General features: G+C 38.1%; 6 protein-coding genes across 9 annotated transcripts; 2 read left to right on the top strand and 4 right to left on the bottom strand.

Moving 5' to 3' along the window:
- Positions 229-1,024, top strand: LOC105174292 (auxin-responsive protein SAUR50). The gene has a single exon (XM_011096343.2). It carries the CDS (start codon positions 491-493, stop codon positions 869-871), a length of 381 nt encoding a protein of 126 aa, XP_011094645.1. The 5' UTR covers positions 229-490; the 3' UTR covers positions 872-1,024.
- Positions 5,106-8,216, bottom strand: LOC105174293 (adenosine kinase 2). Its single transcript, XM_011096344.2, has 12 exons — positions 8,000-8,216; positions 7,607-7,660; positions 7,344-7,390; positions 7,194-7,225; positions 7,000-7,101; positions 6,692-6,756; positions 6,363-6,439; positions 6,201-6,298; positions 6,034-6,104; positions 5,882-5,948; positions 5,621-5,804; positions 5,106-5,344 (listed from the first exon to the last, which is right to left on the bottom strand). The coding sequence occupies exons 1-12, from the start codon at positions 8,080-8,082 to the stop codon at positions 5,202-5,204; spliced, it is 1,023 nt and encodes a 340-aa protein (XP_011094646.1). The 5' UTR covers positions 8,083-8,216; the 3' UTR covers positions 5,106-5,201.
- On the top strand, positions 10,883-13,902 carry LOC105174294. Of its 3 annotated transcripts, XM_011096346.2 has the most exons (5): positions 10,899-11,192; positions 11,493-11,604; positions 12,148-12,219; positions 12,385-12,484; positions 12,590-13,902. In XM_011096346.2, the coding sequence occupies exons 1-4, from the start codon at positions 11,065-11,067 to the stop codon at positions 12,469-12,471; spliced, it is 399 nt and encodes a 132-aa protein (XP_011094648.1). In that variant the 5' UTR covers positions 10,899-11,064; the 3' UTR covers positions 12,472-12,484; positions 12,590-13,902. The 3 variants fall into 3 exon arrangements, with proteins under 3 accessions (XP_020553678.1, XP_011094648.1, XP_011094647.1); XM_011096345.2 differs by having other exon boundaries at positions 10,913-11,192; positions 12,385-13,902; XM_020698019.1 differs by lacking the exons at positions 12,385-12,484; positions 12,590-13,902 and having other exon boundaries at positions 10,883-11,192; positions 12,049-12,185.
- On the bottom strand, positions 13,717-16,152 carry LOC105174295 (CASP-like protein 5A1). Its single transcript, XM_011096347.2, has 3 exons — positions 15,717-16,152; positions 14,989-15,121; positions 13,717-14,185 (listed from the first exon to the last, which is right to left on the bottom strand). Exons 1-3 carry the CDS (start codon positions 15,917-15,919, stop codon positions 13,994-13,996), a joined length of 528 nt encoding a protein of 175 aa, XP_011094649.1. The 5' UTR covers positions 15,920-16,152; the 3' UTR covers positions 13,717-13,993.
- On the bottom strand, positions 16,876-19,272 carry LOC105174297 (polyubiquitin). Its single transcript, XM_011096348.2, has 2 exons — positions 19,047-19,272; positions 16,876-18,441 (listed from the first exon to the last, which is right to left on the bottom strand). The coding sequence occupies exon 2, from the start codon at positions 18,439-18,441 to the stop codon at positions 17,065-17,067; it is 1,377 nt and encodes a 458-aa protein (XP_011094650.1). The 5' UTR covers positions 19,047-19,272; the 3' UTR covers positions 16,876-17,064.
- Positions 22,358-26,833, bottom strand: LOC105174298 (auxin response factor 18). 2 transcript variants are annotated; one of them, XM_011096350.2, is made up of 5 exons: positions 26,735-26,833; positions 25,840-25,875; positions 24,506-25,715; positions 22,989-23,881; positions 22,358-22,892 (listed from the first exon to the last, which is right to left on the bottom strand). In XM_011096350.2, exons 3-5 carry the CDS (start codon positions 25,613-25,615, stop codon positions 22,823-22,825), a joined length of 2,073 nt encoding a protein of 690 aa, XP_011094652.1. In that variant the 5' UTR covers positions 25,616-25,715; positions 25,840-25,875; positions 26,735-26,833; the 3' UTR covers positions 22,358-22,822. The 2 variants fall into 2 exon arrangements, with proteins under 2 accessions (XP_011094652.1, XP_011094651.1); XM_011096349.2 differs by lacking the exon at positions 26,735-26,833 and having other exon boundaries at positions 25,840-26,529.

Below are 27,230 nucleotides of genomic sequence, written 5' to 3' on the forward strand. Positions count from 1 at the left end.
CAAGTAATGTGATGAGAATTATAAGTGGATATTGCACTGTGCCCAAGAAGCTTATCTCTCCCATCCCTCTTTCATATCTTATCTATACCTTTCTCAACTGGTGGGTCTAACTTTGAAAACTTCGAAAGATCACAGAGAGAGATAAAGAGAGAGAGGATTATGATGAGTTAATACTTTTTCCATATTAATCTAAATCATACAGTGCATGTTCGTACAATTTCGTATGGAGATGCAATACTAAATGATGAAGAGAAAGGTACAGCAGAGCAGCCTGCACTACAAGTGCACTTTCAAAAATCACATTCATACTTAACTTGCCTCTTAGCTACACACTTATGTCAATCATTTAATGTTCCCAAACATTGGCTCTTTCCCAACTCTTATATAAAGCTTTCCCCATATTCAAACATCATCACTCCCAAAAAACTTTCCACAGCACGATTTCTCTCTCGTGCACATATTACAGCATTTGCACCCACAGAAGAGAGAGATGAATATCATGAATGGAAAACTTCTTAAAACATGCATGAAGAAGTGGCGAAGAATGGGTCGACGAGTCATACCTTGTGCAGCCTGTGATATGTGCTGCTGTGGTTGGTCTTTGTGGCCTTCGCTGCAAGAAGAGAAAATCGTCCCGAGTGACGTCCCAAAGGGCCACTTGGTAGTGTATGTAGGAGAATACCAGAAGAGGTTTGTGATCAAAGTTACCTTACTGAAGCACCCACTCTTTCAGGCATTGCTAGATCAAGCTCAAGAAGTGTATGACTTCACTGCTGATTCAAGACTTTGTATCCCCTGCGACGAGAATATGTTCCTCAGTGTTATTCAGTGTGCCAAATCTCCACCAGATCGACTCTCCATCTGCTTATAAGAACTCCTGCAGAGAGTCTTGCATTATGATATCATTCATTTTGATTTAACTCCTGATTTAGGATAACAGCGCGTATATCCATAACCTATTGTACACTATGTTCAAGAGCCATGTGTATATTCATTATTCAGCTGTACCGAATAACAGTTTTAATCACCTATGTAATTTGTCCAAAATGAGTAGAATATTTCATCCGGAGCTGGAGATATTCAAAGATTCACTAACTTAATCCTCTCAACTCAGGAAGACCTCTCAGTAATGTCTCTTGATGGTTGTCAAATTGAAAGGTTTTTGTGTAACAGTGTCTTCTACAAGCATGCTGTTGGATGTTTTAAAGTGGTTGGCTTAACTCCTCCCAGGTACTTCCCGCTCGAGGTATCAAGTGGTTAAAATTCTTCCCCATTTTTTGAACTTGTTGAACTCAGCTGTAACATTTCCTAAGTTACTACCATAACTTCCGCAACTGCTCCCCTAACTAGACAAGATCATTACAAAGCACCTAACTTGATGACTGATAAATCATACTCGATAGTCCAAGCAGTAAATGAAGCAGCAGTCAAACTTCCGCATACATGTAATAGCTGCACCAACACCTATATGTGATATAACATCAGTAGAGCAGAAAAAGAAATCAATTTAAGATAGCAGGAGCACTGCAAAATATCACAATTGACATGCCTCATTCATTCCACAAAATGGCCGGACATGCTGCATTCATTCCACAATATGGCCAGAAAGGCAAAGCCAAAATAGTCAATAAGGAGAATTTTTTCATGAAGTCCATTTCCTGACATGCTTGTGCTTTAGTTTGGATTCATGAATATTGTTTTCCATATTAGAGAGTACGTACGATTTCACATTTCAGGATCAAATTTAAATTATGACTGGAGGATATATTCTCTTCAGCAAACTTCAATGATGACAGAAGGTGAGTCAAAGTGGGAGGTTAAGGACCTGTAATTTTCCCATTGGCATAACTGATATAGAGGGATATTTTAGGGACTAGGGGGGAAATTAAGGAATTCAAGTGGTACCACTTGAACTGTTCAAGGGGGTTATACTATTCAGGTTATCAGCATTCAGCAGTCTGATGGCATCCCAGGCAGCAGCTAACATTAAGACAGACACCTTCTTGGATGCTTTGCTGCCTCAAATAACCTCCAAAGAAACTCATTATATCTCTTCACAAACAGATGATAAAATTTAACAGTTATATGTCACCCTGACATTGAATTATGTCATCAGCAGATACATTAAGATTCAAGAGCATCACATTTTTCCTGGCAATTTCGGCACAGGCTATGTCTTCGAACGTTAGAGACCTCTTTTGAGTTATGGAACACTCAAACCAAGCAAGTAATATGCAAGCTACTAGTCTTATGTACAATTAACTCTTTGCTGCAAAGGAAGTCAGCTACCAACAAATCAAGCCTTCTGCCTATCTCTTGTTATATACCATAAGCTCTTCCACTCCCTATTACTCAACTCCCTACAACTATAGACGTTATTATATTGTGACTAAGCAAGAAATAATATAGGCACCGTTTACAATTCAGCACCTATATGTTGTGGAGAAAGGAAGTTAATTAGCTCTTAGCAGTAACTTCAAAGCTCTACAGGGGTGCACATTGTTTTCCTTAGAAACAAACACAGTTCACAGGTGAACACACAAGTGAAACTGATTCGCAGATAATGAGTATTGACAAACATTATCTCATAAAGAAAATTCTGATACTGTACTCGGTAATAGCTAGCCCACAACAAAATTATAAGCTCCCATAAATATGTGCACGCGATGTTGCTTTAGAACTTCAAAATCAATGCTTCTGATTCAACAAAGCAAACTTTAAAATTGTAACAAATTTACCATGATTGGATAAGACCGTAAAGACCAATGTTTTTATGAAAAAGTGGTACAGCATCAAAGCCTCAGGAAAAGAGAATTATAGTTTTGTTAACAGAATGTTGCTGACGTGCAAAGAAAGTCACTAAAGCTACAACTGCATCCATGCAAAAAAAAGCTAATAAATGGTTTTGATTATATGCACTCTGAAAATGAACTTGCTGCTTGAATGTCTTGCCACCTTTAGTATCAGTAACAACAAAGTACATTTTAGAAGGCTAGAGAGGAATAGGTTGCACAAGCGTTATACACATCATGAACTTACGCAGACATTTACATTATATTTCCTTAATGCTATGTACATACTAACTGAATGAGTGGTGGCACCACCAGTAAATGCCAGTGCCAATTTACAATGGTTACAAATTAACAACAAAAGTACCAACAACATTACCACTATCTGACCTTAGCAATCAAGCTAATTAGCAGTTCTTCAGATACAAAAACTCGAAACCCGTGAGAGATAATTTTTACAAATTCTCATTGACTATCATCTAGCAATATCAAGTAGACCTTCCAATTCTCTTCTACCAAATGCCATTCCAAGGGAAGTATCATCTTTTTCCCTTGCAGGCCAAGCTACCATGAAATACACCTCCATCAAAGATTGAAAAACCATCGTAAAAACCTCCGCAAATATCCTCCCTAAAATCCATCTCACTGCAGACCCGCAAATTATTGCTTCAAACCACCTTATCTGAAAAGCAGGGAAAACAGTGCTACCAACATGTGGCAACCTTCTTTAACAATCTCCCTAGTCTTCTCGAGTCCACTATTGCAACCCAAGAATCAATAGCAAATATTAAACCTACTATCAAGTCACTCAAGAACCAGATAACAATGAATCCTGCACTCTCCCACTCATGCCCTATTCCCCATGGTACCGAGTTGGCAAATGGCATAAACTTCATCCTCAAGAAAACCTTAAGAAACACATATTGATCCTAAATCCCCCCAAAAAAGCATATCCCCATCAGCTGTGCGAGGGCATCCCTAACAAGCGCATTTCATCAGAATGAACCCTGGAAGTCTCTTGAGCCCGATAGTTGATCCATCCCAAACCGAGCGAAAAAATGACCTGTGGTGCCCCAGTAAATGGTCCAGCACTTTAAGGAAAATAACCGCAATTACCCAACTACACGTAAAAATGTAAGCAAATAGAACATATAATAGGCTGCGGACAGCACAGCGGTAAAAAGAAGAAAGAAGAAGCGTCCCGACGCCCCAAATCAAAACCTTTTATCAGGAAAACCAAATCCACGACTGCATTACCACCATCTAAACTGGCCTCCACAAATTTGGTATCATCTTCTTCCGAAGGCGTAATATTCCTTTTAAATTCCGACTTAAAACCAAAATCTCCGGGCTTAACAATACTATGGGAAGTAACTCCGTTATCAACGAGTAACCGGAGAAGTCGTAATCAGGGTTGAAATCCGAGAGAGTGACATAGTAGCATTAGCTAGCGGCTTCCTGGACGAGGGGCAAAAGAAGGAGCGTTCCATATCAGAATCTCCGGAGAAGTCATCGTCAAGAGTTCCGACGCGGGAGATGCGGAGAAAGGCGCGACCGTGCTGGCGATGGTGGTGTAGGCGGGAAACACCGGAGAAATTGATCCGGGAGAGGAGCGACTTCAAGGAAGGGTCGCGGTCGATGAGAGAAGAGAGGTAATGAGAAGCGGTGTGGACGTTGGAGCGGAAGGTAAGGAGGAGAGATGAGAGGAACAAAAAGGTGGGGAGGTGAGAGTAAAACAACTACCTCCTTTGCTTCAGGATTTGGGTAGCCGTACCCTGGGGGATGAAGAGCGGCGGAGGTGGAGGATTGTGGTGGTCCATGGCGGAGGCAGGGCTATGATTATGGATGATTTAAAAGTTGGCTAGGCATGGAGGGTATAGCGGATGAGTTGGATGTAGGAATTGGAAACAGGGAAGAAACTATTACTATTGTAAAGTATTCTTATCAGTACTTCTTTAATAGCAGAATAAACAGCGCTATCATTTGAATTCTTGTTATAATTTAACAATTGCAAACATGAAACAAGTCAAACTTCATGTTGTATTCCAAGTTTGTTGTCAACCTCCGAAACAGATCAAAATACGTTTCTGTTTTTTCAGACTACCTTACTCTTTAAACTCGTGGTCCCTTATTTTGAGCTTGTACGGGCATGAACATTGTACTTGATTCCATTGAACATTACTCTAAGGTAAGTTAGAGCAGAGTGGGTAACTTGGGGTTAAGAAAAGAATAAGAAAATTAAACAAAAATAAGAATAAAAACAACAAACCATAATTTGAGAGACCAAAAGCCACAGCTTGGATAATAATAAAATAAAATGTAAAATAGATAAGATAAAGATAGTTTAAAATAGTGGTGATCGGAATTCAGTCGAGTAGGGAGATGGAGAGGTTGCGGTAACGAAAAGGCAACTCATTTAAAATCGGGCTTCTCTGGGTAAGTGCAGCCGGACCTCTGGATAATGACATTAGCTGCATAACTGCCTGCTCTTACGCATTCTTCAATGGGTTTCTGTAGAACCATCTGAGACAGAAATCCACCAACAAATGCATCCCCTGCCACAAAACTATATAAGTTAGCATTTCATCAACCAGGAAAATGGAGTCAACAAGAAGGTGATGGGCGTGGCTCGTTGGAAAGAAGTTTCATTTTAGCGTCATCCTAAAATGTTTGATTGCTTTAAAAGGGGTTACCAGAGAAGGAGGTTCTTAGGCTAAGTTGCAATTATTTATCTTAATTTTATTTGGTTTTTGTGATGTTGAAATTGATCGAATAAACTTGTGGATACCTTTTGGAATTAGGTTCTTAAAAAGCAACATAAATCCACACACCTGCACCATTGGTATCAACAAGTTTCTCTTTTGGCAACAGAGTCACAGGGAATAATTTCACCTTCCCATCCTCTGCAACCACAACTGGGTCTGCACCTTGTGTGATAACAGTAATTCTTTTGTGTGTTCCAGATGCCTTTGGCAATTGGGAAATTTTTAGAGCTATTTCTTCAACATTCTCGGTCTGTTCAAATAAAAAGCTACATTTAAGTCCATAACAAAAATATAAACATATGTGAATCTGGTCAATGAAACCATTACCTCCCAGCCATGAACTTTGGAGAATGTTCTTGCTTCTGTTTCATTTCCAAAAACATAGTCCATATACCTGAAGCCCAAGTAACAGGATCTTAATCAATATCTCTACTTCCCAATCATCCAGGGGGCCAAAAGAATCAAGTAATTGGGCTTACGGGAATACTTTGTCTTGTACATCCTTGAAGAATTCACAAATAAATGGGGCAGAGAGGTTCATCATAAACACCTAAATGTAAATGAACATTTAGGAACTGAAGGTGTCTCGTTTGAATTGTTAGTATAGCATCGAACTACGCAATAAACTAATTAGCCAATGTCTCACCTTGTTTTTAGCAGCAGCATGCTCAGAAACAAGCATGATAGACTCTGGTGAAACAGTGAGAAAAAATCCAGCAATATAATAGTACTTGGCCTTTTCCACTGTCAAAAGATAAATGAGTTTGTTTGGCGAATACATAATATGGACCAAACCTGCAAAACTCACCCAATGCCCAATTTTCTGGTTTTTTCAAATGATCAATTTTGTAGCAATTTGCTGCTGACAGATTAGCAACAAGTGATCTGCAATATAACATTCCATAATGAGGTTAGTGAAATAGATGCATGCACAATAAGAGGAGGATCCATGAAAAGAATGATTCAATCAGAAGAAAATACAAGGGAGTTAACCAAACAATTTTCTGCCCTCTCCTTTCTGTACTGGCACAATTAAACTGTTCAAATGACATCTAAAAACTTATGCAACTCAGTAGACTAAAACACGACAACGAGGGAACCAAAATCTTAAGCAGTTTGGCCATTTAAGAAACTGACCTTTGGTCACCAACCACACACACAGCACAGGTACCAGTTGGAGATTCATCTTCGTGGTAATGAACCTAATGCAACCATGGGAACAAGAAAAAAAATATCGCCATTATAGATTTATTAGTCATGAGTTTACACATATGTCATAACAGATAATGGAAGTTGATGTGACAAATATATCTTATCCAAGTGGAAGATGCATAATATCTATATCGATACACACCTTAATAAGAAAAATCATTTTGATGTTAGTGTTCGTATGAAAACAATGATGATTATAGTTAAAAGGGCTAAAACCTAGAGAGGCCACTTACATTGACACCAGCTTGTTTTGCATTTTTCTTCATTTCTTCTCCAAATTTGTCCTTTCCAATTGAGCCCATGTAACCAGTTGCACCAGGAATTTGAAGCATCCACTGAAGATGAAAGTTGAAAATAATAATTAGGAAAAAAAGGGACACTATTACTTCGACAAGGTTATCAAGCCACAAGCTGGAAAGCCAAGTACCTGGGCAACTCTGATTGAATTTTGAGTAGCACCTGTATCACAAAATTACATAAACGGACAAACCACTAGTAAATACTGATACTAATATGAGATAGGTTTGTCATAAGAACCAATAGAGAAATATCCTAGTATGCATCAATGATCATTTACCTCCAGCAATGAACTCCACTTTGTACTTAGATGCCATTTCGTCATACCTGGGAAAATACATTCATTGATAATTATCACCTTCCCTGAAGATATAAATAGTCATTTTAACACCATTTTATGCGTTCATACTGACTCTACAAATACTAGCTACTCAACAGAAAACCAGTCGCACCACAAACGAATACCAGTAATTCAATTACTAAACAAGAGATTTGAAAGAACAGCTGCAGAGAGAATTTAGTATAAAAAATCGAGTTACTTACATAGGCAAGTGCTTCTCCTCTGCGAGAATCGCATTGTTCGACTTAAGATCATATCTGCGTGCAAAGAGCATAATTAGCTCCAAAGGATTCTAGATCCGCGGAACTACGTACCCTACAAACTAAAACGCACTGAAAAGGCGCCTTTTGCCACCAAAATAAATAAAAAGGCGAAACGAAGAAGAAAGCAGCAAATATATAGGCGCACATGCAGAACACAGTAATTAACAAGCTAAACTTGGAGCACCGCATATAGATCGGTGAACATAAAAGCCAGAAACATAATAACAAACACATACTAAACCGCCAATTCTCAAGCTCACACACTCGTACAAATCACGATGTCTACTCCAAACGTGCGAGTATAAAGAAGCAGTAGCAATCCAGTGAAATTACTTGTCTAAGAACCCTTGATCGACGACGGCGGAAATGTCCAAAAGCGGATTTCCCATTCCCAGGAGAATTCCTTCGGACTCCATTTCGACTTTCCGCAATGAAAGAAATGAAATGAACGTCAAATTTTGGGAAGTGAGAGAGGCGGTGGAATGAGAAGGAAGGGATGACGAATCCAACTGAATATAGAGGTAATTAGCGCTGTAAGACTGTAAGTTCGGTGAGTTAAGTAATCAGTGGGGCCGGACGAGTAGAGGGGATGGAGATTTGTACCCCCAAGAGTTTACTATTTCTTTGATTCTTCAGTTGACTAATTTCATAATATCTTTTAATTATATAATCAAATATTTAATTACCTTTAATAATGTATTAAATTAGATTTTTTGCTTTATAAATTTTGTGAAGAAATTATTTTACAAAGTTTTAATTAATTTAATATTTAATTTTATTTTTTTTCAACCAAGGAATTATTACTTATGAAATACGAGTGATGAACAGATAAAAACAAAATATATTCATATTTAATGAATACTTTAAATCGAATAACGAAAATTCAACAACTCCAGAATGTAATCAATATTATTGTGAAAATTCATTTTTTGGCCTTTTCTATGACCCCACTTTGTCATATTGGATTGATGCACATGAGCTTGGCTTCCCCGATTATCTTGTTGCTATGAGCTTGTACCTAGTCTATATCATTATGTGTGTGTGTAGTTTAATCGACTAAAACGAGTAGTAATATATTTCACACATAATAGCTAGTATTATCAATTAATTTAAAATTGGAGTATTCCAATAATCTTCCACCATTAAAAGTTGAAAAAACTTATAACATATTAATTTGTAAGGCATTATATCACAATATTGTTTAAGTGTATTTGTTCTGTAAAATCGAACCAAAAAATCAAAATTTCTCTACACTAAAATGGCAACTGAATACAAAATTGAATAAATTTTGGTTTGGCTCATTTTTTTGCTGAATTAACCAATTTTTTTAAAAAGAATCTTTACATCTCATTAAAATAATAATTAGTATTTATTACATATTTTTAGATTAACTTAGATAAATTTTATATTTAAAATATATTGAACAACCATACCTTATTGAATACCAAATTTGGCCGAAATGGACTACCGAATACCGATTTTATAACATTTTTATTATTTTTTCACAAAGTCATTGTCCTATTATTCTATCGATTCTTTCTACACATTGTAATATTTCAAGGCGTTGTAATTAATAAATATATTTTATTATATTATTAAAGATAATTAAATATTTATTATATAATTAAAAATATTTTATCAAATTTAAAAATTTGTGTTTGGAGTCGTTACTTAAAAATTTTTAAAAAAATAAAAAAAAAATGATGAGTCGTTACTCCACGACTTCTTTGTATTTTGTAAAAATTTCAAAACCACGTGGCTTTTTGCAAAATATATATATATGATGCTTATGTGCCTAACAATATAAATTTGATAATATCAGAAAAGTGTGCTAAGGAATATTAAAACTTATGCCAATTGCAAAGGAAATGTCTATGTTTTCACATCCCAACAAGAATTAGGATGGGATTTATATTGGTTTCATAGAAAACTTAAAAAGGTATATAGCTTTCAGATATATCTAGACAGTGCAGTGTGCGATCCGTTACCTTTTCAACCACACCCAAAAAGACAAAAGGGGGTTATGTCATCAAGAACTCTTTGAATGTGTTTAGTTACTATCTATCATCCTTGCTAGGGGAGTAGCTGCTCTGGGGTGAGTCTAGAGTTTATATACTTGAAAGTAAAAGGTTGCAGCAGTTGTTTAGCATGTTCTCAACGGTGCAATCCAGCAGGAGGTGACAATGAGAATGAGGTCCGCCCTGGAGTTTGCCGAGTCTGTCACCCACTGAAGGTTAACTGGTGAAAAACTTAGGAGAAGAGAGGTTTGATGCTGCAGTGGGCAGAGGACGCTTCATATGTTGAAAATGGAGGGACCGGGCAGGGGCCCTTATTCCATTGCCCGCTTGAAGGAATGCTGAGAAAGTGATGGGCGTGTTAGGCATTCGGATAGTTGAAAGACCCTGAGAAGCTTGAGGAATTTGCGTAGATGATATTGAATTCATGCTTAAACCGATTATCCCTTGTCCTGCCCAAATGTTTCTAGGACCCACCCAAGATGGTTTCTGCATTAGTTGGCTCATCACTAGTAACCAACAAGGTTGATCAGCTGGATGGGTAACCAACCATTCAGCTCCACTGAGGACATAACCTGTGGATCAGCTGTGCAAGGGCTTGCTAAAGGTTGATCATGTCTAGCAGCAGCTGGTGCTTGGTTAGCTATTCTCAAAGATTGGTGCATTGCTGGCTGGACTTGGACAAGATTGATTGGATCTTGGCCGATGCTTGATTCAACTCTTGAACTACTGAGTAGCCAGGTCGGCTTTCAGCTTCTTGTTGGGGTGTCCTCACTGTGATTGATCCAGGTTGCTGAAAACATATATTCTCCACCAAAGAGTTTGTCAGAGGAATACATCAAGAGCTGAGGTTTTCGCGTCAAGGGTATCAAAAACTCAATATGAGAAAGCAAAAAGGGCATTATGTGAAGTTATATATTATGTGGACCGCTCATGATCCTGCTCTTTTTCTCATTTATAAAAAATACTTTCTAATAGTACAAGCTTCAGACTATTTTCATTTCTTAATTTCGAAAATGATATTACGAGAGGGTTTTTTTTGTTCTTTTTCCGTTGCGTAGTTTAGAAATAAGAATTTAAAATTATCTAAATAAATTATAATTAAAAATTTAAAATCTATAATTTCATATCCATCTATTACAATGTAAACTCATTTGAATTGATGAATATTTATAAGATTTCGATAATATCATATTTTAGAAATAGTGAATTGCAACTTGAATTAAAGCTTATATAATTTTCATTTTAGCTTACAAAGTTGTATATAAAATTTCTAAGAAGGAAAGGCCGCTGGACTTCGAGGGACTTGGAACAATTTTCAAGGGGTTAGAGTTAGACCGTACGCGAGAGCAATCCAATTCAAATCTTCTGTTCTCAGTGTAAATGGGGAGAACCAAGAGGCGCCAAATATCGATAGCATTAGGGCTCGTAATGCTCATGGGAATCGCCGTTTACTTCCGACTTTGGACTATTGATTATCGCGTCTCATCTAATGATACCGAATTGTTAAGGTCTGCCGTTTTTTTCTTGAGTTTCTTTCCTTTTTTTTTTTTTTTTGCCGTTTTATCTGTAGTTGTTGCTTGCCGACGCGATCGTGTGATTGATCTTGTATACAGCATGCGGATTCCTTTGTTGCAAACTGAAATTAGATTTTGTTTTAGTTTTAAGTTTCTGTAGATCACAAAAATACTGTGGCGGTATAGATGTGTGTTTAATTGCGCAATACATGCGTTTTTTAATTCGAGCGCGGAACAAGTTATGTCATGTGACTGCAATGTCGACGTGTTTTTGTGCGGATTCACTTCTTGTAGGAGACAATTTGATCTCGCTAATAGAGAAGCTATGGATGAATCTGCAGAGTGGAGAAGGAGGTATGATTGGGAGTTCGAGAAGGCTGCCGAGTGCTCCAGGCAACTGGAGGAAGTAAGTGAGTTTTGTAATAGCTAATTCTCAATTCAACTGTTTAACCCCTTTCGGCATCATATCCCGAACTGTTGTCATGGATTTAATGCAAATCTGTCGGGGAACTGAAAGGACTGAGTGTTGTGAACATTTGGCCATAATCTCAACATAGTAAGAAACAGTTTACCTTCAGTAATTTTCAGGAGTGAATATAATAACCAAGATTTTTGAGCTATGGTTGGACTTGCTTGTTCTTGTTGGCTTGTCAGTTGAGAATAAGATATTTATGTAACTCATTGTGCTTCTCTGCTTGTGAGATTAAATTTTTCTCCATGTTGACCAAGTCTTTTGGGTTGATGAAAAAGAAAGTTTGTGATTTCCCCAATTTCATATCCGACTCCTGTCTTGATGAAGAAATCGCTTGGTGTTTAGAAGCACTGCCCTATTTGGTTTATGTCATTGCAGGCTACAGCAATTTTTGCTAGTGTTTTGGTCTTTCAGTGGAGAAGCGTAACCCCAGATGTATCTAACAGCATGACTGATCCCAGTCTTTTGTGTACATAGATTAAGAAGTCTGCTGGAGAAACAAAAGGGGTTTCGGCTGTCCTGAACAGAGAGATGGAAATGTTGCAAAAGGTTCCTTTTATTGAACTTCTTTTTGTAAATCGTTCCTTTTATTGAACTTCTTTTTGTAAATCTGATTACTGTGCCTATGTTCTTTATTTTACTACAGATCCTTCAAATATGTTTATACTGGGAATTTTTACATTTGCTAATTTGTAAGCTGCCTTACATTTCCAGGAAAATGTGGATTTGCTTGAAAGGGTTGAGTCTTTGAAACAAGAGCTTGAAGCAGAGAAATTGAAATGCAATGTCCGTAAAATGTAAATCATCTAATGAGGTATGGAGTTGGAGGATATCTTTTGTATCAGAGATTAGTAGCGATTTCTAGAGTACGTGCTTGTTGATAAGAATCATACTTTTTGCACTGCACCAACGACTGTAGGAGATTGTGTCCTCTTTTTTCCCCAGACTTGAGCTACTTTGACAAAGCCTATGGATGTTGAAACATACTTTTTGCACTGCACCAACGACTGTAGGAGATTGTGTCCTCCTTTCCCCCAGGCTTGAGCTACTTTGACAAAGCCCTATGGATGTTCTCTCAGAAGATGAATTATGCATTCTATGTTACCGATGACAACAATCAACCAAAATTAATTGTTCATCTGTTTCATGCACCAATTCTTCACAAAAATGTCCGGATGTACCACCTTATACAAGCTGGTTCGTGTTAGTCAGACAGCAGATTGATCCATTGTTGGATTTAAGAACTCAAACTCAACATTAATGAATTAAGGTGGCAAGAATTTATCTAGTGGCTCCTCTGCTGCTACTCGATGCCACTTCATTCTGAGATCACAAGTAAATTTCTACTTCGACTCTGTCATGGACTAACAGGCGAACAAGTTTCTCTGAAGTCCCTCACTTGGGTACCTACACCTCCTCTGTTTCTTACAGATTGTTTTTCTGGCAATTTAGTGCAAGAAAGCTATTTTTGTTTTCTTCACATGTTTGCTTGACAAGGTCTCAAGTACTTTTGACGACAATCAGCCCATCTTCCCAGGAGAACAAAAATGTGAATGTTGGCTGCAGATAAATATCCAACAATTACATAATTGTTCCACGTCTACGGTTCATACTTCAAATGACGGAGTCAAAATTATCCATATTGAAGTTGAAATATGTATTTTTTTTTCTCCCTTTATTTTTCTTTATATGCTCCTTTGTAACCCCTCCCCTGCATAATTTGCTCATTCCACGTTAAAGACCTTACCGACATGTTGAGTACTTAAAATTTGCACGCCTTGTTGAGATGGCAGTCTATCAACTCTGTATGCTGAAAATTGTTATGAAGATGCTCTGAAATATTTCGATTATTTCTTCCATCCAAGAGTCTTTTATATGCAATAAAAGGCTTGGTATTGGACCACACTTGATGCTCAATTCGTTTACTTGCAAAACACCAGAATGTAGAACTGACAGCAAACAATTGATCTGAAACCAATTTTTTATCAATTCACATGCCGAGTGAACTAAAAAGCCTTTGACACGAAGACTGCATTAGAATTAATCTTGAACCCTAGTCAAACATGGGACATAAATGATATTGATTTGAAACCACACCGGTGGTGAAACCAACGCACTTGAGCAAAACAATTCTTTTTCCACCACTGGTGAATAAATTCTACATTACCAAATTCCCTTCACCACCGAATTCAGTGATATGGTAGTAGAGGCATCCAGATCTTTTTCCCTTGACTGTCAAAGCAAAAAACACCCAGAAAGTACAGAGCAGCAGCATCCAGTTGATCATCAACTCCCTTCACAGCTTTTATTTCGCATTTTTGTGCTACCGGGAAGCCAGAGACCAGAAATTCAGCAGAAATGATGGGGACACAGCAAACCAGCTCAGAAAGGCCATGGCTGTAGCTGACATGAATCTTGTGCAGTGGTTTAGATTACATTTATCAAGGTCATTCCCAATGAGGACGGTGATACCAGCAGAAGCACAGGCAGCAGCAAATGTTAGAGTTGAAGTTATCTGCACGAGAACAGCAGAGATGCTTATGGATCTTGGTGAGGAAACAAGAGTAAATGGGAATAGTCACACGAGCATAACAGCCACAGCAAGTTTGGGTATGCTGGTGTCTGACTAATGAATTTGCGAAAAGTATGTCCAAATTGGGATACAGTTGCACTACTAGGCATATGAAGCAGTTAAAAGACATGACATGAAAAAGACTTCTCTAAAGCACCACAACTAAAAGCTTTAGCTTCCAAAGAAGAATTAGGAAAATCTTACTGACAAACAGTTGAAAGTAATTGCAAAAGTTAGACTACAGTACTTGATTACTTGATAAAAGAATTAACCAGACAAGGAAACTCCAGTGACAGCTGATATGCATGACAAACTAACGCATCACCATAGTTGCATATTCATGAATTGGTAAAGAGACATAGGCGTTACGGGACTGAACTGAAGCAACTCTGAATTTTGAAAAACCAACAACCGATATATGAATATTAAAGATCATATTACATCAGAGTTCAGGAAATAAATTAAGTGCATTCTTGTGTTACAACTCAAAATTACATCCTCTACTGCCACAGAGTTGCAGCAAGTTAGCTAAACTTCGACCCAGAAAATGGAAGCAGACTTTCAGAAATCTGGGATCTTGGGGTTAGATTCACTACGACTGAAATTATCTAGTTCGATAAATGCTAACACAGTAATTGAGTGTCTGAGGGAAATTAATTTCAATTAATGCTTCAATAAGCAAAAATATTAAACTAAGAACTTGTGGAGCTAAGAAGTTCTGTTGTCTATCAAACAATTTTTCTTACCCCATCACCAATGGCAAACAAACTCACAACTCCAGTATTTCTGAAACTTCGCCTCACCAAAAGAGCATATATGTCAGCAAGAGCCAGAGACAGGCTCCATAAACTTTGCAAACCAACGGCAGCAACAAGGTAGCTAACGGAAAGAGAAAACAAGTTTTAGTGACAAACCCTTTTCATACTGCAATATCACATGAAGAGATATATGAATCGAGTTCAGGAATTGACAAACCGCCGTAAGACAAAGAGAAGATTTCTCGATTTTACACATAAATGTTTAACGCATACTGATACCTTTAAAGAAAAAACCAAATGCAAGTGATGACCCAGGTTGAGTGGTAAATTACCAACTACCATTTTCTGAAAATAAATAGAACTCCATCGCCAAAGGACAATGGGCCTTGATTGCTATCAGGTCTCACTTTGACGATTAAGGCCGATTCTAAGCTTACAATAAGTAGAAAATCCTACAATGGCAACTGCATTTTGTTCTCTGTTCCATAATCTTGGAACACAGGTGTTGTTACTGGTAAGAACTTCATTTTTATCAGTTACAAGCACAATGCAAAAAGTAAAGTCTAATCCCTAGAAACTTGGAGGCCTCCACTTGAAATTCAAGTATAAAAAGTGCATCTTTAACTCTAAGAATCACCTTTTTCACTTTACCAAACCCAAAACCCTAAATTCGAAGAAAACAGAAACACTGTAAATGACAGCATGTAGAACTTAACCGGAAGGCGGTGACGGAGGGGAAATCGGAGGTGGTGGCCATGACGCAGAGAGAAACGGCAGCGAAGACGAACTGGCAGAGGCGGAGGAAGAGCGCGCCGGTGGTTCCGGCCATTCCCTGAACGTCTTTCATCCTAACCGTCGGCGGCGCTGCATCTGTCGTCGGCGGAGGCGCCTCCACCGGGTGCACCGCTGGCCCGCTCATCTGCTTACTTACTCCTTCAGTATTTACCCATCAAATAAAACAATGAGATAACATAAATTGATATTGAAAAACGATGTAATATTTTATCTTTCAGTTTTCTACTCGAAGTCGAACAAAATTCGAGCGATTCTTGCTCGCACTGAGAAGGGAGGAGACAAGACTGACTGGCGAGGTGGGCGGAGGGCAAGATTCTTTTATTTTTGCCGTCGAGTTTTATACTTGTATGTTTGGTGGTGCTTTAGCAATTTTAAGGCAATTACTTTTTTTTGTGTTTCCAATCTGGACTCCACGTCCTACTCGATTAATTAACAACTGGGCATACAGCAAAATCTATACCTCAGATGAGAGTAACACCATAACAATTTTTCTAGATTTTTTTAATTAGTTAAAAGTTTTTCATTATAATTTTTTTCACGCTGATGCTCTGTTGTCAAATCTAAATTTTTTTTATCGAAATTACTGTCTTAAGGTTTGTGGAATTTGTGTTTCTTGCCAAAATCTGGTTTTCTGAACTTCAAATGCTCAAGGGCCATCCAAAATTTTACCCCATTTCTTTGGATGGGTATACAATTTCATGCAATTAGGATCCGGTAAGAATTTAATTCTCACCATAAACACATTGCAAAATCTCCTGACACGCACTTGGTGTTGGCGATATGAATGGAGGCCTAAAAGAATACCATTGGAGTAGACTACATTTAAAATCAAATAGAAGTCGTGTCGCATCAAAACACATACTGCGTAGATAAAGAGATATTAATTGAAAGCTAATCCTATCCATTCCAATCTACAACTGTGAGAGCAGTCTTTTATAGTTCATGGTTACCACCATGATTGGGACAAAGTTTTTACTTTTTCCCATCATGGTGTTGCTGGCTAAAGCAAATCAGGTATAGCGTGTTACGGATGAACTTTTATGCTTGAGCAGGCATAGAATGTGCTCACTGTGATAAAAATAGACACAAAGAATCGATCTGTATTACCAAGAAACACTTAGAACACTATGAAAATACCATTACCAAACCACATATTATATAAAATCCACATACATGACTCCTCTTGTTAGTAATATACTAACAGAACTTCTCCAATTGTATACACATACCAAAACAAACTCATGAAACTACCATATCAGCTTTCACTTCTTAGAAATCACCACCTCGGAGTCGAAGAACAAGGTGAAGAGTGGACTCCTTTTGAATGTTGTAGTCTGCAAGCGTGCGACCGTCCTCAAGCTGCTTGCCAGCAAAGATGAGCCTTTGTTGGTCTGGTGGGATACCCTCCTTGTCTTGAATCTTGGCCTTCACATTATCAATAGTATCTGAACTCTCCACCTCCAAGGTGATTGTTTTCCCTGTCAAAGTCTTGACAAAGATCTGCATTCCTCCCCTCAAGCGCAAGACCAGATGGAGAGTTGACTCCTTTTGGATGTTGTAGTCTGCAAGTGTCCTACCATCCTCAAGCTGTTTACCAGCAAAGATCAATCGTTGCTGGTCTGGAGGAATACCTTCTTTGTCCTGAATTTTTGCCTTGACGTTGTCTATTGTATCCGAACTCTCAACCTCCAAAGTAATGGTCTTCCCAGTCAAGGTCTTGACAAAGATCTGCATCCCTCCTCTCAGTCTCAACACCAGGTGGAGAGTCGACTCCTTTTGAATATTATAGTCAGCAAGGGTCCTGCCGTCCTCAAGCTGCTTACCAGCAAAGATCAAACGCTGCTGGTCCGGAGGAATGCCTTCCTTGTCTTGAATCTTTGCCTTCACATTGTCTATTGTATCCGAACTCTCAACCTCCAAAGTGATTGTCTTCCCAGTCAAGGTCTTGACAAAGATCTGCATCCCTCCTCTCAGTCTCAACACCAGGTGCAGTGTCGACTCCTTTTGAATATTATAGTCAGCGAGGGTCCTGCCATCCTCGAGCTGCTTACCAGCAAAAATCAAACGCTGTTGATCAGGGGGAATCCCTTCCTTATCTTGGATTTTGGCCTTAACATTGTCAATAGTGTCCGAGCTCTCAACCTCCAATGTTATGGTCTTCCCCGTCAAGGTCTTAACAAAAATCTGCATGCCTCCCCTCAAACGCAGCACCAAATGCAGGGTCGATTCTTTCTGGATGTTGTAATCTGCAAGGGTCCTGCCATCCTCAAGTTGCTTCCCGGCAAAGATCAATCTCTGCTGGTCTGGAGGAATCCCTTCCTTGTCCTGAATTTTCGCCTTGACATTATCAATCGTATCGGAGCTTTCCACTTCCAGGGTTATAGTCTTCCCTGTGAGGGTCTTGACAAAGATCTGCATTCCACCACGAAGACGAAGGACAAGATGAAGAGTGGACTCCTTCTGGATATTGTAATCAGCAAGCGTGCGTCCGTCTTCAAGCTGCTTTCCAGCAAAAATCAATCTTTGCTGATCAGGAGGAATTCCTTCTTTATCTTGAATCTTAGCTTTTACATTATCAATAGTATCGGAACTCTCGACCTCGAGAGTTATGGTCTTGCCGGTCAGGGTCTTTACAAAGATTTGCATCTACAAAAACAAATGAGAGAAAAGACGCAATAAGTTGGTTGTCCTTTGAAATCCAAATATAACACTCAGATGAGCAATTATTTCCATACCAACACCTGGCTAAACATATGTGCTCAAATGAGAAATCTAAATTATATTAGAAAAGGGCGGAGGAAAAATCAGCTTGAAGCGGAGGTCTTGCGTACACCAACTGCATTTAGCTAAAGTTTTTATTGCGAAAAAACCTCAATTAGCCCTATAACATGATCATCAAGAATCAACATCGCGATGATACCGCGCATCCACGGAGAGATGATTATACCTTAAATTTCTTCTCACCCATAATACGAAAGGGTCTAAAACTTTTGAACCAGCACAAACGCCGAAATTTCAACTAAAATCATCAATAAAAACTAAAACGAATTATCCTAGATCTTCCAATCATTGAAAAATGCACGATTTTAAATCCAAAACATGGGGAATTCTAACCCTACGAGATTATGAAACATCCGATACAACTACAAGAACAAAAACACCCGACCCCCTCGTAATACAAAAACTACATAAAACTCAACAAGGATCACAATCGCGGATATGAATGCGATACATGAAGGAGAGCAAGTTACCTTTCGAAGAAGGAGAGAAATTTCGAGTGACGAAGACGGGAAGTTTGTGATATCTTCAAAGCGAACAAGATAGCGTATAAAGGATGAGAGAGGAAGCAGAATGGAAAGATATATATACGAGGATATGAGGGCGTTCGGTCGCTGCGTCTTCGTAGGCGTAGGCGTAGGGTAAACGCTGGATAGGAAGAGCCTTCACGACTAAAATTGCGATCAATCTTCTCCTTCTAGAACAATCCAGGCTACTCCAGAAAGGATGTTGAAGCTTCTCTAACACCGGGATTATATGTATTCTTAGGTATTTCTTTTTCTTTTTATTTACAAGAACTGAATAATAATTTAATTCATGTATTTTACTTTAAATAAGTTTAAAAATTATGCAAATACATAAAACATGTTATAATTTATTCGTAATTATTATTGAGGTGCATGGTATTTTTAGATGTACTATAGTTGATTAAATAATTAAGAATACTATCTAATTGTTTAAATGCATTTTTTATTTTAAAATAGTATTTAGATTTATTTAATACTTTAATTAAATAAATGGTTATATATAATTTACCTCATGTATTAATAAAAAAATGCAAAAAAATCTTTGTAAAAACAAAGTGTAATTTATCCTCCCGATACTAAAAAATAATGCAATTTATCTTCCCCATCAATTTATGGAGGGAGGTAACTTGTATCATTTTTTAAATTATAACTCGGTAAACTATATTCTTTTATGGAGATTTTTTTGTAATTTTTCATTAGTACGGGGGACAGAGAGGAGAGATGGAGGAGCAAACACTTGATTGTATAGCCTCCAATACACCTCTTCTTGCATCAACTGTCTATTATATTTGGACAGTGATTCGGGTCGAAATCTACACGATTTTCTTGGTCGGGCGAGCTGGTCCTTCAAGTGGTTTGAAATCGCTACCTCTTCAAACTAGTGATTGAGCTCTGAAAAAAAAAAAAACAGATCGTTAGACTTGTTGGGATGGCCCCCAACTAAGACCTTCCGATACTTAAGTCAGTGTTTGGTTTTGAGGTCGTAAAAGTAGGTCACTTAGCGAGCTGGGGAGCTAAAGCGACCCGAAAGTAAAAGAGGAGAAGACAAGTACTAAGACGTATTTATAGAGATAAGTTGGGGGTCTGGTTGGTCCAATGCGTGCCTGGCACGTGTCTCAGGTTTTCGACCTGACCCGATAAAAAGGCACGGATCCTGTTGGTAAACTTATAATTTTGTGCCATTTGAGGATAAAATTATCTTTTTCTACTGAATTAGAATTTACTCATAACAGATCGTATCAAAATTTAGATGATTTTAAGAATTCAATAAATTTGAAAAGGTTGTAGCACACTTGTGTTTGATCAAATAAGAGGCAAAATATTGAGTGAAGAATTGAGAAAGTCTCGACCCATATCGATTTTGTATATTGCATGGCCATAGAGTGATGCGTGGTATTTATTGATGCTCTAAGAACTTGAAGTTGGGCCAAGTGATTTAAATAGTCAGTTCGGGCCCAACTATAGACAGGCCCATTAGGTAAAGTTATCCATAGCACTTCAGGCGGGGGCGGGGGCAGCATTGGAATTGCAACCTCGGATCTCTCAATTCAGCAAAACAAATATATATAAATATAAAAAAGAGGTTTCGATGGGATGGCATATATAGATACATAGGTAAGTAGGCGGTGAAAACAAAGGAAATTAATTAATTAATTAATTAAAATGGTGTTGACAACGTACGTCGTACTACTAAATACAAATAAAAACAATACATTGGAAATGGGTTATGTCCCCTTGATCTTGCATGCATGCATGCATGCATGTCTTTTCCTCTTCCTATGTGCGCCCATATATATCGCTTTTTATTAATTAATTACTACTTGCATATAATTAATCATCATCATTGCTTCAAAACTTGAATTAGCCTTTAATCTAATTTTTGTTTTCTATTTTTTGTACTTAGGTATTTTAATTTTTTTATTTTTTTCAGAGTAATAAATAAATTTTATAATTTTTTTTTTCAGATCTTAGTTCTTCAACAGTGTGCCTTGCATGTATTTTATTTTTTATATAAATTTAGGGCTTTTGTTGTCGTTGGTAAATTTCTAACACAAAAGGGCTAAAATTTACAACGTTGGAAAAGATTAAAAACATGCATAGTGTGATGAACATTAAGCAGTAGCGGAAGTAATTATAGAGAGATGTAAGAATATTTAAGAATGCATATGTAGGTGGTAATGAACCTCCCCAGGTTAAGTAGATGCGTAGACATACCATCGACATATACCTCTTCAAATACGCTACTTCTTGTTCATGTGAATAAATGTTTTTTTTTTTTTTTTAAATATGATATAATCATGGGAAATGAATAAAAATGGGAGAGCAGAAGAGAAAAGAAGACGTTGATCGGACGTTGTTGTTGTTGGCAGTTTCACGTGATCCAACTCATGATCTGGTACTTGGGTTTCGGCTTCTGTTTCTAGCTATATATATATATATATTATATGTCGGGTTTATAATTATCATGTGAAATACATAAGATTAATTAAGTGCGTATAATAATACGGTACATATAGCTAGCTGCAGCCTGTTGTTATTACAGCAAAGTATATCTGTACCGTAATTAAACAATAATGATTTTGATATAATATTTTTGGGAATATATAATTTATATGTAATTTTAAAAGGAGTTATTAGTGAAGAAATTAAGGAGAAATAGTAATTAATAAGAGTAGAGTAGAGTAGAGAAGGGAAGAGACAGCAGGGGTCTTCAAGGCGGCGCAACGCGTGCAAATATACCCTCCTGCTGACGCTGCCCGCACGTGAACATATTATTATCGTGGGACGGGACCCCACCCTTCCCCACAATCACTCTCACGTGCGCCTCAGTTTTGAGCGCCCCAACTCCAAACTCACATACTACCAAGTACTAACTTCTCCATCCAATCAAACGCAGAGAAGATTCTACACTCTTGTAAGATTCTGTATAATTTAATATTAATTATTGTTAATTTTGATCCCTAATAACCCATTTACAAAAGCAAAAGTGATTAGGGTGTGCGTAAGAAGTAATTAATAATTGCAGTTGAAGTAGAGGAGTCAGCATCATTATGAGTGTCATGTTATAATTAAACCTTAATTAATTAAGATTGTTAGAAGAGTTACCAACAGTTGCGGCACTTGAATGGGGATATTTAAGTGGGGTGACTGTTTGGGTTTGGTCCAATCCCACGTGACTTCTGTCTCCCTACCTTACCTTAACTTTTTCTTGTTTTCTTCTTCCTATTTCCCACACTCCACTGCAGTCAACTATTTTATTTCTCTAACAAGACAATCTTGCACACCAGATCCCATACATTAAAAATATTTACATATCCCACTTTGAAACTGTACAAACAAAGTTGATTCCACTAACAGTCAAAAGTTTCTCTTCAACCCAACGTAATAGAAAATTGCCTTAAGAATCTCATGACACTGTTCTTGAATCAGCACAAGCCCCTAGGAAAGCAAATTAAGTCCTACCTGTTTCTTTACAGGGATTGCCTTGTACAACACTAGTAAAAAATTAACATCAAACCTTGTAAACATTATGCGGCTAAGAATTATACTCACGAGAACCAACACTTCATCCCAGGTTCCAATTTGTAGACACAGAGGAATCCAAGAGGGTTTTGCCCAGGATCAATATGTCAGGAAGCACAAAGAAATTGGGAGCTAGAGCTCTTAGTCATTCAGCAGTATAGTTAGAGTGGACTGGAGGCCCGGTTTGTATGGTCATAGATCTATACTCCTACGTTGTCACTGCTTGAATCAGCCAGAATTCTCAACCTTCTTGCTGTTTTCATAAAGTTACTGCAATTGTCACAAAGGGAAAAATACATCAATATAGCTTTAACCAAACATGCAATAAAGATTAATATGTTGACAAAAGGTGCTAACAAATCTCACCTAAAGGGTTCGTCGCCAAGTTGCCTGACTGCACCTGCGGCGTCCCGATAGAGAACACGGTTTAGCATTTCAGAAATTTCAGTGCCAAACATACTTGCCAACTTTCTGTACAGTTCTTCATAAGAACCGAGCAAAGAAAGATCTAGAGTCCGACCGACATCCTCAGACTCCATGAAGACTTTGCAGTGACCGGTCTCCAAGTTGAGTTCTGATTGAAATCCTTCACATGATGAGTGGTCTGGTGCATCATTCTGATTAGGTGCAGGAACGGATCCATCAGAAGTGTTTCCCATTTTATTTGCATTGCCGCCAGAAGAACTATTGCCAGTGCGAGCGGGGGAAACAGTGTCGCTGGAGCAACTGAGAGAAATCTGTTTCTCAGTAAGTATTGTCTGACCAAAAAGCACGAATGGGGCTGCTTTCCCATTATCAGATTTCTTTGATCCTTGAGTCGAATTTCCCATGGTTAGCAGACAAGAAATGTTCTCATTACTGCCAGGCTCCGGAATGATGGGATTGGAGGCTCCAGTAGGTAGAGGAACTCGATGGGGAGGCAGAAAACCAACTGGAAACAAACTTGACTGCAGTTTATTGAGGTGGAGATCTGATAAGGACAGACCATATTGAGCATGCCTGGCTCCCTGCATGCCAGCAGGAGAGTTGTTTGGAAGACATCCAAAGGGGTTGCTAGACCCAAGGAGGTGGTTGCCGGAGAATGCCGGCAAAGGAATTTGGCTGTCCAGAGGGAACTCCGAATTCTGTGGTAATCTCAACTTTTTACGTGGAGGTGAGAAGGGGGAGAGGTGGATGGCGGGCATGTTTGATACTAATTCCACCAACCATGGGCTAACACGTTTTACATTTTGCAGCAGATCAGGCTCATCCCAAGTCACCTGCAATGATACAAGAGTTTTATCCAGCCCAGAGCAATTCATACACTAAGGCTCAGTAACAGCTTAGAAATTTTTGCATCAGATTACATAGTAGAGTACAATTGGAAACAATTCCTATGGACACAATCAAATTTGCTTAATTGACAATTTGCTCGCCTGACTGTGGCTATCATCTTCAGAGCAAAACGTTGAGAGAGTATCTATGACATCATTTTACATAACTGCAATAACAAACTGAAAATCTGCAAGAAACGTGTACTTCCTCTATATGCAACATTACAAACTACACTGGAAAATGCACACAAGAGCGAAATTAATGAGAATAACTGGTATGTAAAGCATGGCTGCTTAAGACACCATGGTATATCTGTTGGCCTTTAAAAACCTCCACCCAAGAGAGACAGAAGACAAACGTTAATGCCTAAAATATCATTGGTCATCAGTCAAGATAACTCTGAGATTCGGACCTAAAGAGTTGAACAACAAAGGGATAATCACAGTGAGAAGTAGAGTCAGAAAGTTGCATTGACAGCACTACGCTACAAGTATACAAGCAAAATTTGCACACAGAATAATTAACATAGAACGTAGTAAAACAAATTTAATTTCAAAATACATAAATACCTGGAGAAGCCTCCACGGTGAATCAGGCCACCGAATAGGATCAGCAACCTGAGCTGATGAGATGGTTCCCATGAACCAACTTATACGTGAAGAATCCTCCGTCTCAAATGCCATCTTGAACCTCATCCCAGAGCACCAACGTATTTGCAAAGCCGTCTTCACTAGAGAGGCCTTCACACAGAACTCCGGGGTGCTAGCTCGAGGATAGTAAACCACATCAAAGGGTTGTCCATTGGCAGCAAGAGTTGCGGCCTCAATTACTTCTTCTGCCTTCACTCTTCCCCTGCTGGTCCAATTCCCAATTGTGTATCCGTTAGTGTTTCTACTCAACTTGCTCTCTTCTTCCCCCAAAAATGCTGAAAACCCTCCATACGGCACAACAGAGTTTCCAGCTGCTGGATTCCATCCTGTTGGCATTTCAGGTCCACCACCAGTTCCCCTCTTTGCTCGTCTGATTCCAACACAAAGATCACCATTTTCTGCTCTCATAAACACAATTGAATCGCCTGCTACAAGCTTCTTATGGTTCACAAAAGTACTCCATCCAGTTGTCAAGAGATGCCGCCTTGGAGTCCCTCTGTAAATATGTCTGAATTTCCATGTCTCTCCATGGACATCCTTTGCGAGGATAGTCTGGACTGGAGGATCAGCAGAGTAGTCTAGACGAGGAAATATGGTCTCTGCACAATATCTAGGTACTGAAAATCCTCCACCATTGTTTGCATCAGATTGCGTCAATGTCTTTGCAAATGATACAGGCTTGTCTTGATTCTCGGAAGCACTAATCCCGACAGCCGCATCATCATCAAAACTGTCCTCATTCCTAGTAATTGGAACCAATCGGATTTTCGCAAAGACCTCGTCGGTCTCAGGATCTGCCATGAACTTAACTGTGGACACTCTACAGGGGACGTAGGCTGGAACCCTGGGACAATTCCTAAAATCAACATTCCCAGAAGCATGTTCTGAATGACCCTGTGGAAAGTAAAACACCTTTGAATTTACCGGCGGCATTTGCACCATGCTACCGGCACAGGCATGCCACAGCTGAGAATCCAAACATTTCTCAGCCTCTTTCATTTTTTCTTTAGACTCCATAAAGGTAATCATTGAAATAAAAGATCTATACCACAACAATCAGAACCCAAAACTCAGCTAGTAAAGGTCCGCTCTTTACAAGCCTTGCTTCTCAGACATCACAAGGCAATTGCTGCACAAAATAAAGACAGGGTTCTCAGAGAGAAAGAACCAAATTCATGCAAAGGCAGAGAACCAAGAACCGAAAAAGGATAACAAAAACACTGAATTGAGGTTGAAAAGTTTGAATTTCTTACCTCCTTATTGTCAGCAGGCAGGCAAATAAACCCAATCTGCAGAATACATAGAGAATAATTATATTCAGCCCTCCTCACAATCAAAATCCCAATCTTGATAAAATCAAATTCTTGGCAGTCAAAAAAAAATAAAAAAAAGAACCCTCTGTTTCTTCAATCCAACACCTCACTTTCTTCAATTTGACCGATCAATATCCCTAAACCTCTCATATCAGAACAAGAAACCCGTGACTTGGACCCAATAACTATCTTTCCAACAAAAAAATTTCACTCGCTTTCACACACAAAACCAACACTACATAAAACTTAAGACTTCAGAAGTTTTACTCCACAAAATCGAAAACCCGCATCAAAACTCTGCTCTCTTCCACTCCGGAAAAAGAAATAACAGTCGAAATTCAAAGCGTTTGCTACAAAATCAAACATAAAAAGGGTAAAATATTCAGAAAACCAAGAAGAAGAAGAAGAAGAAGAAAAAATAAGTGAATAGAGAAGGCAGAAAAAAGAACAGATGAAAGCCCGTTGATTTTCTTTTACTTCAACTCCCTCTTCCTCCAATATTCACACTCAACTCCATTCACACATATAAAGCTCTCTTCTCCCCTCTAAACAACTACTCCCTCTCTCTCCCCCTCCCCTCTCTCTCTCTCTCTAGATATATATATATACATGTATACGTATAAAAATACATATATATATATAGGTGACATCTACTCTTCACACGGACACACACACACACACACAAGTCTCTCTAGTTCCCTCTATCTTTCTTTTTCACCTGATGAGTTTTTATCACTGTAATATATATATATATATATATATATATTTATTTTCTTTTTGTAAAAAAAATATATAACTATATAATAATAAAAATAACATAAAATATAATTCTTACCTTTTTCTTCGGATCTGAAGAAACTTCTGATGTAGCTTCAGTTGAGTTCACAAGCCACCACAACAAGAACAAAGATCTTAAACCAACCCCATCCTATTTCCCACTTTTTTCTTTTCTTTTTAATTTACAATTATTGCATTCTTATCTTCCGTGAATAAAGTATTGGGTGGTGTTGTTATGTGCTGCTATTTGTTTAATCATTACAATATTAATATATTTATTCTGTTGCTTACGGTGTCGGATTTAGTTTGATATATATTTCCCTGATTACGCTACTCCCTAATTCCATTACCTTTATTTAATCAATTCCTGGTAAGAGGTATTGTACTGTAGTCTCTCAAAATTATTACTACTTGCTCTAAAATCAAGACAACCTTTCACTATGCTCAACACATCTACTTCTTTAATTCTCTTTTTTCCTCTTATTGTAATAATAATAGTTGTCTCTCCACAATTCCATTCAAATTAATTGAACCTATACTCTCGTAAAAATATT

The sequence above is a fragment of the Sesamum indicum genome, linkage group LG11 (assembly GCF_000512975.1).
Source record: "Sesamum indicum cultivar Zhongzhi No. 13 linkage group LG11, S_indicum_v1.0, whole genome shotgun sequence".
NCBI lineage: Eukaryota > Viridiplantae > Streptophyta > Magnoliopsida > Lamiales > Pedaliaceae > Sesamum > Sesamum indicum.